We start from the raw sequence: 12,448 nt of genomic DNA, 5'->3' as shown, positions 1-12,448 counted from the left end.
GAGCCAGATGTAAGCACTAACTAGTATAATAATTTTTTGCACTTGCTGAAAAAAAAAAATCGATGCTGATGCTTTTTCTTCAAGGCTAGTGAGGATGTGAACAGACTGCTACCTGGACCTGCAGGATCTTCACTCTTAAGCTTACTTTACACCAAGGTCATACTAATGTAACATAATCTTCCTTCAGAGTTCATAGACAGATGGGCTTCATGCCCAAAGTCAGAGGGACTGAAGGATGAGGGCACAAAGAAGCTCATAATGTACAATAAGAATTTCTGTCTGGTGGAAATAGTAATTAGCTAAGTGACAAGCAAAAAAAATCAACCCAGTTTCACCTTAAAATGCTGGAAAATGAGGCTTGCAGCGTCTAGTGCAATCTTTATAAGACTTATGCACTGATGTTTTATTTATTATCAATGAAATTTTTGTGGAAGCACACTGATATAAACTTGGTCGGGTAACAGCTGTACAACCCCCTCCAGATCTGCTAAATGCAATTATATTGCCTTGAGGTTGCTGAAGAAAACCTCAAGGCAATATAAATTTAATATATTATGCTACATACAGAACTGTACCACTCCCTCCTACCTCATAAAAACTTGCTTGTTGTTCACATGCTTCTCGGCTTTAGTTTACGGATCACATACCAGAGATGAAACAAAACCCCCTCAACATTATTCATATTCTATATCCTTTCTCCTGATCTTATGCGTGTTTGGTTACAGGGCATGAGAAGCAAGCCTGCAGATTCCTATCTCTGCATGCACCAAGCCAGGACTGCAAAGCAGAGGCAGAGCAGAGGCACGGCATCAAATACTGAGAGGCTTGTGCGCTTACAGGACAGAGAGAGGCTTATGTAAGAGTGCTCCAAAGACCGGGTAAGTAAAAGAAGAAACAGAGTTTAGTACTTTTTGAGAATTCAATCAATGGTCAAAATGTGGGTGAGGGCAAGAGGGCAAAGTAATAATCTACAGCACTGTGCAAATGTATTGATCCACCTCTCATTTTGCTTCTGATGAGCCAAACTTTCTTGTATTTTTTTAAAAGTGGTCTGGAGCAATAGTTCTCCAGCCTTTTTGAAGGCCTTTCATAGTTTATCTTTGGACATTGGCTGCTTTTTTATTCATTTTCAGTTGAGACCTTGCACTTGCTCATTTTCAGATGAATGTTGTTTTTTGTTTGTTAAGCTGCTTAACACTGACCTGTTAGCTGAAAACCTGGCATATCTCAGCATGGTGTGCAGCGTGTCCTTAAAAGATTTAAGGAAACTGGACACGTTGAGGACAAAAGATTAGAGCGGTGAATCAAAATGGTTTATTATTTTAATTTATTTATTTTCTAATTATTTTCTGTGGGTTTTTTTTAAGCTTTTAAGGTTTTGAAGATGCAAAATTGAAACCTGCATTTGTAGAGCAAGTCTCTGGATGTTTAGAGAAGCACCAACAGAACTAGTGCTATTTTAAAAATGTATTTTACAAGAGGGAGGCATCAAACCAAAAGACACAAATAGAAAACACTAGACAAAGAATGATTGGAGAGGTTTGAGTCAAGTCGTTTCCGTCTTGAGAACATTGAGGGTTTTCTTGTGCGAGCATTTGAGTAGCGCAAAGGTGCACAGATTTGTGTCTATATACAACTAATATCGAAGAAAAGCACAAAAAATATAGGCAGATGTGGACAGATTCTACCTCGAATAAACAGACATGACCCCCTTCCTTACTTTTTCCAGAATGAGTAATCACCTTCACTCTGCAAGTGGTGGATAAAAAGCATTCACTCACATCTGCACTAAACAGTGAGGTACTTCGCTAATATGGTCATTGTGCATTATACATAATTCTCATTCAAGAAAGGCTCTAATGTCACTCTTCACGCTTCACGGACAAATGACGTCAGAAATACTGTGAGAGCAAAGAATGGATAAAAGGTCAAATATAAAGCCTGACTGAAAACTGCATCTAATTAGACAAACGGTAAATTGTTTTTTCCATTTGAGTGAATACACATTAAAATGTACAAAAAACCCCAACAAAACTAAAAGGACAGGCTACACTGAATTAAAAAAGACATTTTCATGCAGTTTTAATCATCCATGTTGTTTGGCAATACATGAAGCATAGACACAACAGGCATGCAGACATGCACAGATCCGGTTATGAAAAAACAAACAAAATGAAAATCACACTTAGTCCACGAAACCTCTGTGCACTCATGCCAGCCCTGTCCTCACTATCTATAAATAAAATCAGCCCTTGTGCCTTTCAGGGCCCTGTGGGGAATAAGAAAACAGTGTGCAATTCACAGGAGAATCTGGTGCGCACAGCAAGAAGCTTCACACTTTGCAGAAAACACATCTCAACTGAAAAACAGGCTCATACGACAATGGAAAATCAATGAAGCTGCCTAGGTAAGGGTTTCAAAAGGGATAAGAATTGGCCGATGTTCTGAGACAGGGGAGTCTAAAACAGTGTAATCGGACAAGAGTCACACCCACGTTAACACAACAGGACTGAAACCTGGCTCATCTCATGTGAAAAGCAGATATGGGGGTCTATTAATTTCAGTCTTAGACCCTGCTAAAATTCACAAATTCCTATTTTGACTAAAATACTTTTTTTGTTTTTTAAATTCATACATATATTCCTTTTTCCTTGTTTGGGATACTGTTAAGAAATGTCAGTATATAAATATTCATAATCAGTAGGTAAGAGATAAGAATTTTAGCACCAAAGCTTCCTTGGTTCAGCTTGAAGTCTGCTTGAAGTTCCCTTTGCTGAAATGTTATCTTGAAACAAATGGGTCTTGTGACAAACAAGCTCTTCTTTTTGGTGTTTCAAATACTGACAGGCAGACAGATCAAGATATTCAGAAGCCCCCCCAAAATTCTTAATTTCCACCAGAGACTAACCTGAATTTTGGGGTGAATCTACGTGGACTCTGTGATCTAACCGCTGTCAACAGTTACGCCCATGTGGACTGTTTCAACAGCGATATGTTGCTGCATTTCTCGGGAGGTACACATCATGTTGCGACGTAGGGTTATGACCTACCTAAAGCACAGAATTAACACAGACCCAATCAGTCAAAATCAAGTTCATTTTTATTTGGTTGTGACGCGATAGGTCCTTAATTTCTCACATAAATAATGTCCACTTGGTGACTCACTGCTCAGTTAAGCTGATGTCATCTTACGTAAGAAGAATACTGCTTGGAAACTTAATCTGAACAAAAAGAATAAATTATGAAATGTCAAGTACTCATAGTCTCTATATTAAAGGTGGACGTAGCCCACCATCAGCCAGTAGTTTGTCGACTACAGTTTGAAGGCATCATGTCTGGCAACACAACCACTGTCATTGTTTTTTGGAGCCAGAAATGACCATACTGCTTTGTTCATTGTTTATCAAGAAAAAACTGGGCCTAATTAAAACATACCAGTTTGCCCTGCTTGACTTTTATTGTTTAATCTATGCTGACAGTCTCCTGCAATTTGCTGCACTCTTCCTGGATGTCTTCACCTTTCTGCACAAAAACTGTAAAATGTTATTACTTTTCTAGTTAAATAAATATTTAATATATTACTAAATATTTACTATTAGCTGAAAAGTGGTGGAGATTTTTTTAAACTATTCCTTTTTCCAATAATAATAATAATTATAATAATAACAACAATAAACACTATAAAAATCACATCTAAACTCTATTCTTGTCAAACTGCACATAAATGATCAAAACAATGATAACAAATAAAAGTACCTTCCCAAATTATGTTATATTTGCCAATATTAATGCTGAAGATGACTAATCTTTTTTATTGAACTACTTTTAAAAACTTTTCTGTTTAATTTCTAGTAATGCACCCTATTCTATAAAATCACATTTCTTTATTAGCTACCATGCAAGGATTACATATCTCTGAAAAACAGGTCAGAAAAACAGGCCTTGACTTTGAAAAGTGTAATAAATATATTCATAATAAATAAAAGGACAGCTGAAATACAAGGCTTCGGGGCTGTGGGACATGGTTAAGTGTTTATATCTTCAGGGGGATTAAGAATATTCAGAAAAATGAAGGCGGTGTGTTGGCGAAACAGCTGGTTAGTTTGTACGCTCATTCTACCAAGTTACTTCTAAGAGTTGCTAATTTAAAAGTGATGGTTGACTTTAACTTGCATGTTTTATTAAATTAGATTAGATTTCTTTTCTCCATCATTGAAGCTTTCTTTGCTAATGCGCTAAAAGAATTATTACACTCCGTCTCCTCTACATCACATATGTTGGCCAAGATAGTTGGCAATATAACCACAGAAGGTAGTTTACTTACTAATGTTACCTCTGTTTCCACAAACGTACATATAGTAACTGATCTCAGTGCAGTGAAAGCATAGACAGTGGCAGCTTTATTCTGACTTCACAGACCATGCACAAACAACAAGAAAGAAGCTATTGGCCTCTCAACTTGGCAAGCTCATGCATCTGTTAAGGAGAAACTGAAATGCCCATGAAAGACACCCTACGATTTCATTGGAATCAATGTCAAACCTGCTTCTTGTGACAATAGACGGTTGTGGCAACATGATCACGGTAATGTAAAGGATAAATGCAAAGAGGTAAGCTTTATGATAAAACACAGTTTCAGATAAAAGCAGAGGGATTGTTTCACTTTGTTATGTTTGAATTATTGTCAGTCTTTAGATTGCACTGGGCAAGCACAGCTTGCCTTGCTTGTCCTGACAGAACTCCATTACTATACTGGGCTCAAGAGGGTGGAAAGCTAATTTTTCAGTTAAAGCTAGTCAGCTTGGTTTGTCATATTGATACAAATACCTGCTCATTATTCCTAGCCAAAATTATATTGTCTTTCCCTCAGTAAAAAAACAAAACCTGGCCTCAGACTTTTCGATCAGTCTCTTAATACAATTAACCTCACAGCAAGCCACATTATTTGTATCCATATAAAAAAAGGTCCTGTTCAGTGACTTAAATAACCACAGTACTTTCTCAGTATTCAAAAAATTAGTGCTTAAATACAATTAAACAGCTTATATAAAAAAAACATACCCAGCCCATACAGTTGTCATAAGGTGGGAAATTAACTAATCTTATGAGTGTATATTTGACTCATCAAAGCTCTTTTGCTCATGTGTTTTTAGTTTTAAAGACAGCAGTGTTATGAATGCTGCTTTATCAATTAAAACTTAAATCTGAAGGACCAGACTCGCCAACCTCCTTTCAAAACAAGAATCATAGCTCCATACACTGGATTTATATGTGCACATGACATATTTGCGTGTGTGTTTATGTTTTTCTCAGTTTGATTACAACAAACAGTTTTTCCTCTCAGGATTTCCCAGGTGCTAAAACATCTGGATACGTACAGTTATTTCTAACCATTTTTAACAATTTCTCCACAGCGCTAATCAAAATCCTTGGTATACACTCCTGTACCCACAGGGCCTGATCTCACACTGGCTGTGAATCAGCCTGGCTCAAGACCAACTGCATTTACTGTGGAGACAGCTACTGGCACTTAAAGTTATTGTTAGCTTTAAAGGGGGCAAAGTTAGATTTACTGAACCTGCTGTAAAGAACCTCAAAAGGCTCACTGGGTCTTAGATTGCTGCACTGTTGTTTTTCGAATGAGATTCATGAAACAAATTTATATATAGAACGTTGTTTTGCACCAGAATTGATATAAACATGTCATACTGATATGCAATTAGAATTAATTTAGAGTGTTTTTCAGTTGATAATCCATCTTGCTCTCTCCAGGTGTGGGTCAAGGGGGCAACAGTATAAAAAGAGATGCCCAGACCTCCTTGTGGCCAGGCATGGCTGCAGGGTTGGCCCCAAGTAACTATTTCCTGGCAGAGTAGCCATGTACCTCTATTTTCTATGATATCATCACTCTTGTCTGTCTTCTCACCCCCAGGAACAATTTGGCTTGGAACACCCTACGCTGCCCCTAAAAACATATCACCTCTGACCATGCATAATCATGCGTGCTTGATATTTTAAGTCTAACCAAATCACAACTTAAATCACCTCAGAGAAAAACCAAACAACTCCAAAAAACAGTAAATGGGATCTTTACTAACTTTGTCGTTTACCTTCAGGACACTGGCAGTATCCCATAAAGAGCTCTTTATTGGTAGTTTTTGGGATATTAGGTGTTTCCTGCAGCAAGTTTGGCAAACAGACTCCCAAACTAGGTGTGGGAAATGCAGTAGAAGGTCACTTAGAAATCGAGGCAGGCAGGGATTGCTGGCAACTGGAAGGAAAATGGCTGTTTTAAATACCCAAGTGTTGTTAAGCAGGCATTAGTCACACCTGTATGAAGACTTCTGAATTGTGATGCACTTATTCCATTTTGTAAACAACTGAATCTTCCAAGAAAATTGAAATTAATCACCCTCTTAACTCTTTAGCAAATTTGTCTTTGTGACACCTGTTCCCTTCAGCTGTGGCTATTGTACCACTGTAGGAAGCAGCTGTAGCCTGGCACGATGAAAGGCTATTTCTTTTTTTTTTCTTCTTCTACTCAATTACAGCCCACCTAGGCCTCTGGTAACCAGCCAAGACACCCCACAGTGCACCAGTACTCTATCTAAACTCTGAACAAGCAGACCCTCTCTCCCAAAACAGTTGGAGGCGATCAAGATGCACTCCGTGTGCGTTGCCTCAGAGCTTTGGATGCTTACAGCCTCGAGGAGAATCTGGTGAGCGATAAGCACCGACTCATGCCAGAACAAAGCATGACTAGATAGATTAATGGTTTTCTGATAAGCCGCTATCATCATTCATAGCATTAATGCATCAGTAGCAGTCTATTTTAACATCAGACAGCATGTGCAGTGGGAATAACAGACTGAGCGTCGGGCTAGCGATGATAATTTACTGTTCGTCTGGATAGCCTTTAATGGAGAGTTTGGCTCCAGCGTTACAGACGATTTATCCACAATCATTTCTGTATGCCATGGTGAAATAATAAAAGAAGCAACTGAGAGTGCGCCCGCAGTTCTGCTGCACTGTAGCCAGATAAATGGCATGAGAGACTAAAAACAGACAGGTGAGAACAGGTAGTAAAGGTAAACCTGCTAGTGTTTTGGAGCAAAAGAATACAACATCACATCTCAATAAGAACTGTCAGAGTCTACTCCAAGTGCTTCCACCGTTCTGCATATTTAATTCACTGACATCGACGAGGGATCTGATGTTTTTGTGCAGGCCGACGAGTTTCTGTTCATTAAAAATGAAGTGAATGGATAACAGGTGCAGGCAAGATTGCTACTGGGTGGTCCTGAAATGCCTGACTGGAGACGTGCATGTTTTTAAGATAAGGATTTAGGGCACAGACAGTGCAGGATAGGAAGGGGGAAAGCACAAAAATATATACAGTACACAGAAAAATCCAGTTTTAAACACTGAGCTATTTCTGACAAGTACATGCTGCCATGTTTGACTGAGGCTAACAATGTAGAGCATCCTTCGGTATGAAGTTGAATTGCTGACTCTTTGTTATCATCAATTTCTAGACACATATATATGTTCATATTACTTCAACAGAAATAAAGGACCAGAACAATTTCATGCCCGTGTGATTTCATGGACACTATTATTTTTTACAAGGTAAGTTGAGAACAAAATGGAATCTACTGTTGATCTGCTTTAATAACATAAAAGTGGATCTGCAATGCACAAAATTACAGCAGACTCCCATCATTTAGTACACTGTCTATACATAGTGCTGTGAAAAAGTATTTGGCCCTTTCCTGATCTTTCCTTGGGGGATATTTATCAGATTTAAATGTTTTAGATCATCAAACAAATTTTAGCCTTTGAAAAAGATAACCTGAGTTAAAATGATTTTTTTAGATGATTATTTCATTCATTAAGAGAGAAAAGCTATTCAAACCTGCTTGGCTCTGTGTGAAAAAAGTAATTGTGCGCTAAACCTAGTAACTGATTGTGCCATCCTTGGCAACAAGAACTGCAATCATGTGTTTGTGATAGCTGCCAATGAGTCTTTCACATCACTGTGGAGGAATTTTGGCCCACTCGTCTTTGCAGTGTTGTTTTAATTCAGCCATACTGGAGGATTTTCAAATATAAATGGCTTGTTCAAGGTCACGCCAAAGATCAGATCAGACTTTGACTCGGTCACTCCATAACCTTCATTTGTTTTTGTTTTTTTAAGCCATTCAGAGGTGGGCTTACTGGTGTGTTCTAGATCATTTTCCTGTTACATAACCCGAATGTGTTTGAGATTCAGGGGACAGATTGATGGTCCGACATTCTTCTTCAGGATTTTTGTGTAAGAAAGCAAATTTCTTTGTTCCATCAGTCATCCTGAAACAGCAAAGCAGCCCCAGACCATCACATTACCACTATCATGTTTGACTGTTGGTATGATGCTCTTTTTATAAGATGCTGTTTTAGTTTTATGCCAGATGTAACGGGACTCAACCCTTCCAAAAAAGTTCCAGCTTTCGTCATGTCAGTTCATAGAATATTTCCCCCAAAGTCTTGGGTATCATCAAGATGCTTTTTGTAAAATGCGAGATGAGTCTTTGCAGTCTTTTTCATCAGCAGTGGTTTTCTCCTCCAGTCTCTATCTTATTGTTGAATCATGAACTCTGACCTTAACTGAGATAAGTGAGTCCTGCATTTCTTTAGATGTTCTTTTGTGACCTTCTGGATAAGTGGTTGATGTACTCTTGGAGTGATTTAGGTTGGACGGCGACTCCTGGCAAGGTTCACCGCCGTTCCAAGTTCTCTCCATTTGTGTATAATGGCTGTGACCGTGTTCGGTGGAGTCCCAAAGCCTTAGAAATGTCTATGCAACCATTTCCACATTGACTGATGTCAGTGACTTGTTTCTCACCTGTTCTGGAGATTCTTTAGATTGTAGCATGTACATGTTGATTTTAGTCTGCTTCACTTTGTCCGACAAGTTCTATTTAGGGTATTTCTTAATTCAACAGGTCTGACAGTAATCAAGCCTGGGTGTGGTGAGTGAACTTTAACTCGGCTTTCAATATGTGGTTAATCCCAGTTAATTAATAGTGTAACAAGATGGGGCAATTACTTTGGTAGGATTATGTTTGGATAGCTTTTTTCCCTTAAAAATTTCCTTTAATATTTACTCGAGTTGTCTTTGTCTGATATAAAAATGTAAAAAAATGTCAATGTAACCCTTAATTGATTGTCATTTAAGCTAAAAAGTGACCAATTCTTCATAAAAATTTGAAAAATGACAAAAGTTGTTCATGTTTGAGGTAATGTAACAAATCTGCACCCAGTTACCATGATTGTCTTCCCAGTTCCCATGTTTGTCTTATAGTTTTTTCCAGGATTTGGTGCATTAGTGGAATGAAATGTTGAGTGCACCTGTCAGATTAAAGGATTGAAGGTATCCCATTCTATTATTTGTTGACTGTATCTGTTAAATCTATCTGCCTCGGATGCCAAATAGATTGAAGTGTGGGAGCCCTTTTTGTATTGGAAGTGAAAGAGCCTCTTATCCTGATCCTGCTTTTAAAAACCTGCAAAAGAATAAATATAAAATATTTACGGTGCATTTTCTGCACCCTATGTATTCAGTGTGTTTTTGTGGGGGGAGGTTTGGTGTGCATCTGTGTGCATTTCCGTACATGCCAAAGCAAGAGTGGAAGAGCTCCTCTTTCATGTCGTGCTGCTTTGATTATTGCTTTCCAGTGTTGGATTAATATTTAGCATTTGGCTCTCAGAGGACTGTGCAAGTGAATTTGCGTAATCTCAATACCTATAACTGTGTCATTGGCAGTCATTTATACACTAACCAAAATATTCCCAGGGACTGAACTGCTCCAGTTTTTGTCTTTTTTTAACTGAAAGACCATCATGGGGCAACTATTAAGAAAAACCCCCCAGCGCTATTTGGTTGCGAAATCTGTATTTCAGCTGTGGACGTTTACAGTTTTAATTACTGAGAAACCCTAATAAAAGAATTTTCCATTTATTCCCACACCCTGAAGCAAGACTTGTGAGTGGATAGAGTCATCAAATTCCCAGTGATACATGCTTCATCCAGAGACTGCAGTTGCTACAGCAGCAAGCTGAAATCAAAGCAGTTTCTACTGGCGATTCCCTCTGGATGTTCACTGGTTACTTCCTCTGATGTTTTCTCCTGTCATCATCATCATTAACAAAGATACCGCCATGCACACGGGCGTTAAGACTTCCCAAAATCAAGAGCACATCTGTATGCCTGTATGCATGCACGCATATGCACTAACACACTGAGACAATCACCTTTGAGAATAATGATCATGAAAGAGATTCAGTGTGTAAAAGTAGGGGCCGTTTGTGTTGCACAGCAGCTTTGATGTTAAATTAAGGGAAAAGGGGGCACAGAGAAAGTGACATCTTTATATTAGAAGCTCTATCGTTAAGCAAACTGTTTATATCTTGGGATACTCGTCAAATTCCTGTCATGTTTGTGAAAAGTGATGTTTCTGCATAGCTAATCACGAAGTGCCGAATTCATAATGACATCGCTGCTGTAACAAACATTCTGCATCAAATATGGAGCCACGACCAGTGAGTTATAATCCCACCATAATTCTGACTTAATCTTTCCGTGCCCACAATTTCATTACTTCCCTAACTACAGTTCCAGAGGACACACTCTTTAAGTAATCACAGTCAAACTAATCCGTCCCCGAGAGGGGATGCTGACAGTTTTCACACACGTTCACGTCCTCTCCGGGGACCACGACCCGTGTTTTAAGGAGGAGGATCAGAAATGACACCGCAATCTCTTCGGGAAAGGTTATTACTTCGAAAGGCTCATCTTTTCTTCCAGAACAGATAAGCCATTGTTCTCACAACAGATGCTCAAGCTGAAGCAAACCGCTCACATTTCAGATCCAATAATGATACCTATCATTCAGTGCAGTTACCACATAGGATCAATTAAAACCCAATTAACAGGAGTCATATGGAACCTAATCCAACTGCACTATTGCCCAAATCGTGTTGGGATCATTACTAATCATTTCACAGAGAAGCAAAGGAAAGCAAAACTATGGCTATGCAGCCCCAGACACGGCAATATATCACAGTGCTCTGAAAGCTTTAATCAATCCCTGCAGCCCAGTTTAGTGTGTTTAGTAGGTGAAAATGCTCATCAATCAATCACTGGCTCTGCTCTAATTGCTAAATTCCCTTGTTTGTGAAATCTCTTGGAACACGTCTGGTAGCACATCTGGGGCAACCAGTAGTCAGGTCAGTGTGATGGAATAGGTTTATGCCTCTGTGCAAGTGGGGCTGAAACTTAATTGCTTAGAATGAGCAAAGGGCTCATAAGCGAAAAGTAGGAAGAACAGCAGTCGATACACTATGGACTGTGCTTGCAAATGTGGCATTTTTTTCTTGGGCTCTATTGTGGAAGTTTACTGAATCAATATTTATAAAATCACCCGAATTCAATATAATACACAATACCATGTTTTGTCACTTACATGTATTTCCCATTTAATTCTACTATAAAAGCCTTTCTGTGTAAAATAGATCTTATAGTGCTTAATTTTCTATGTTTTTTCACATTTTGAAACATTTATATGTGTTAAAACTGCCAGCACCAAGTTTCTGTGCTTTAACCCGCTTCGAAAGTGTGTGATAATAACTATTAGGCTACACTTCCGAAATGTGGAGTGCGTGTTTCCCCATCAGCGCATCTCATACCGCATTACAGCGGATCTCCCAATCAACACTTACATCTCTGAAGCGATTCCAGTGCTTGATCTTGCGGCTGTACTGTGAAATGGTGGACAGCCACTGCTCGTCTTCCATGAAATTCCCCGTCTTTTCCGCCTCTTTGACGCTCTTCACTTCGGTTTGGAGGGTTGACCCCGCCAGCATCACCAGCGGGACGAGAAGGCACACGATATCCGTATTTCCCACCATGGTAGCGGACAAACAAAAACACCTCGCGCACACCGACTGTCGGCAGCAGGAGGAGGATACCGAGGCTGGACTGAAAGTACCACCTGATTAGCCTATAGGATGCGCCTTCTGCTCGAGGAGAGAGAGAGGGAGAGGGAGGGAGAGAGAGATTTTCAGGGTGTGTTTCCGTGAACACGCCACACATTTATTTGCATGTTCCTGGGTGCTGTTGGTGTTTACAAGCAACGAATTCAAATGTCACGTGACTCCTCTCCGCTCTGGGCTTTTTCAGGTGGGACACTTTGGTTTGTGGGGCAGGTAAATAAAGGCTATAATAATGTATTATTGACTCCTCAGTTAATTCTTTTAGGATTGTGAGGGGAAACATATTTAGATCACCTTTATTTCTGATGAGATAAGTAAAACCTTCCACCTGAAAGGCTGGGATTAGACAGGTTTTAGTTTTTATTTGAGAAATTTTGGCATCGGGATAGTCGTAGATTGGATTTCCTGATCATTC

At 39.1% G+C, this 12,448-nt stretch overlaps 1 protein-coding gene across 2 annotated transcripts in view; it reads right to left on the bottom strand.

Moving 5' to 3' along the window:
• Window positions 1–12,132, bottom strand: part of spock2 (SPARC (osteonectin), cwcv and kazal like domains proteoglycan 2) — a 39,091-nt gene extending 26,959 nt beyond the window's left edge. For both annotated transcript variants that reach the window (XM_026190253.1, XM_026190254.1), the window contains exon 1: window positions 11,761–12,132. In XM_026190253.1, the coding sequence (XP_026046038.1) occupies window positions 11,761–11,949 (189 nt within the window). In that variant the 5' untranslated portion in view covers window positions 11,950–12,132. The remainder of the gene's footprint in view (window positions 1–11,760) is intronic.
• Window positions 12,133–12,448: the final 316 nt, after the last annotated feature.

This window comes from Astatotilapia calliptera, chromosome 13, assembly GCF_900246225.1.
Source record: "Astatotilapia calliptera chromosome 13, fAstCal1.2, whole genome shotgun sequence".
NCBI classification, from domain to species: domain Eukaryota; kingdom Metazoa; phylum Chordata; class Actinopteri; order Cichliformes; family Cichlidae; genus Astatotilapia; species Astatotilapia calliptera.
Note: the sequence above shows the minus strand (reverse complement) of the source record. Positions and strands in the feature narration are given on the sequence as shown.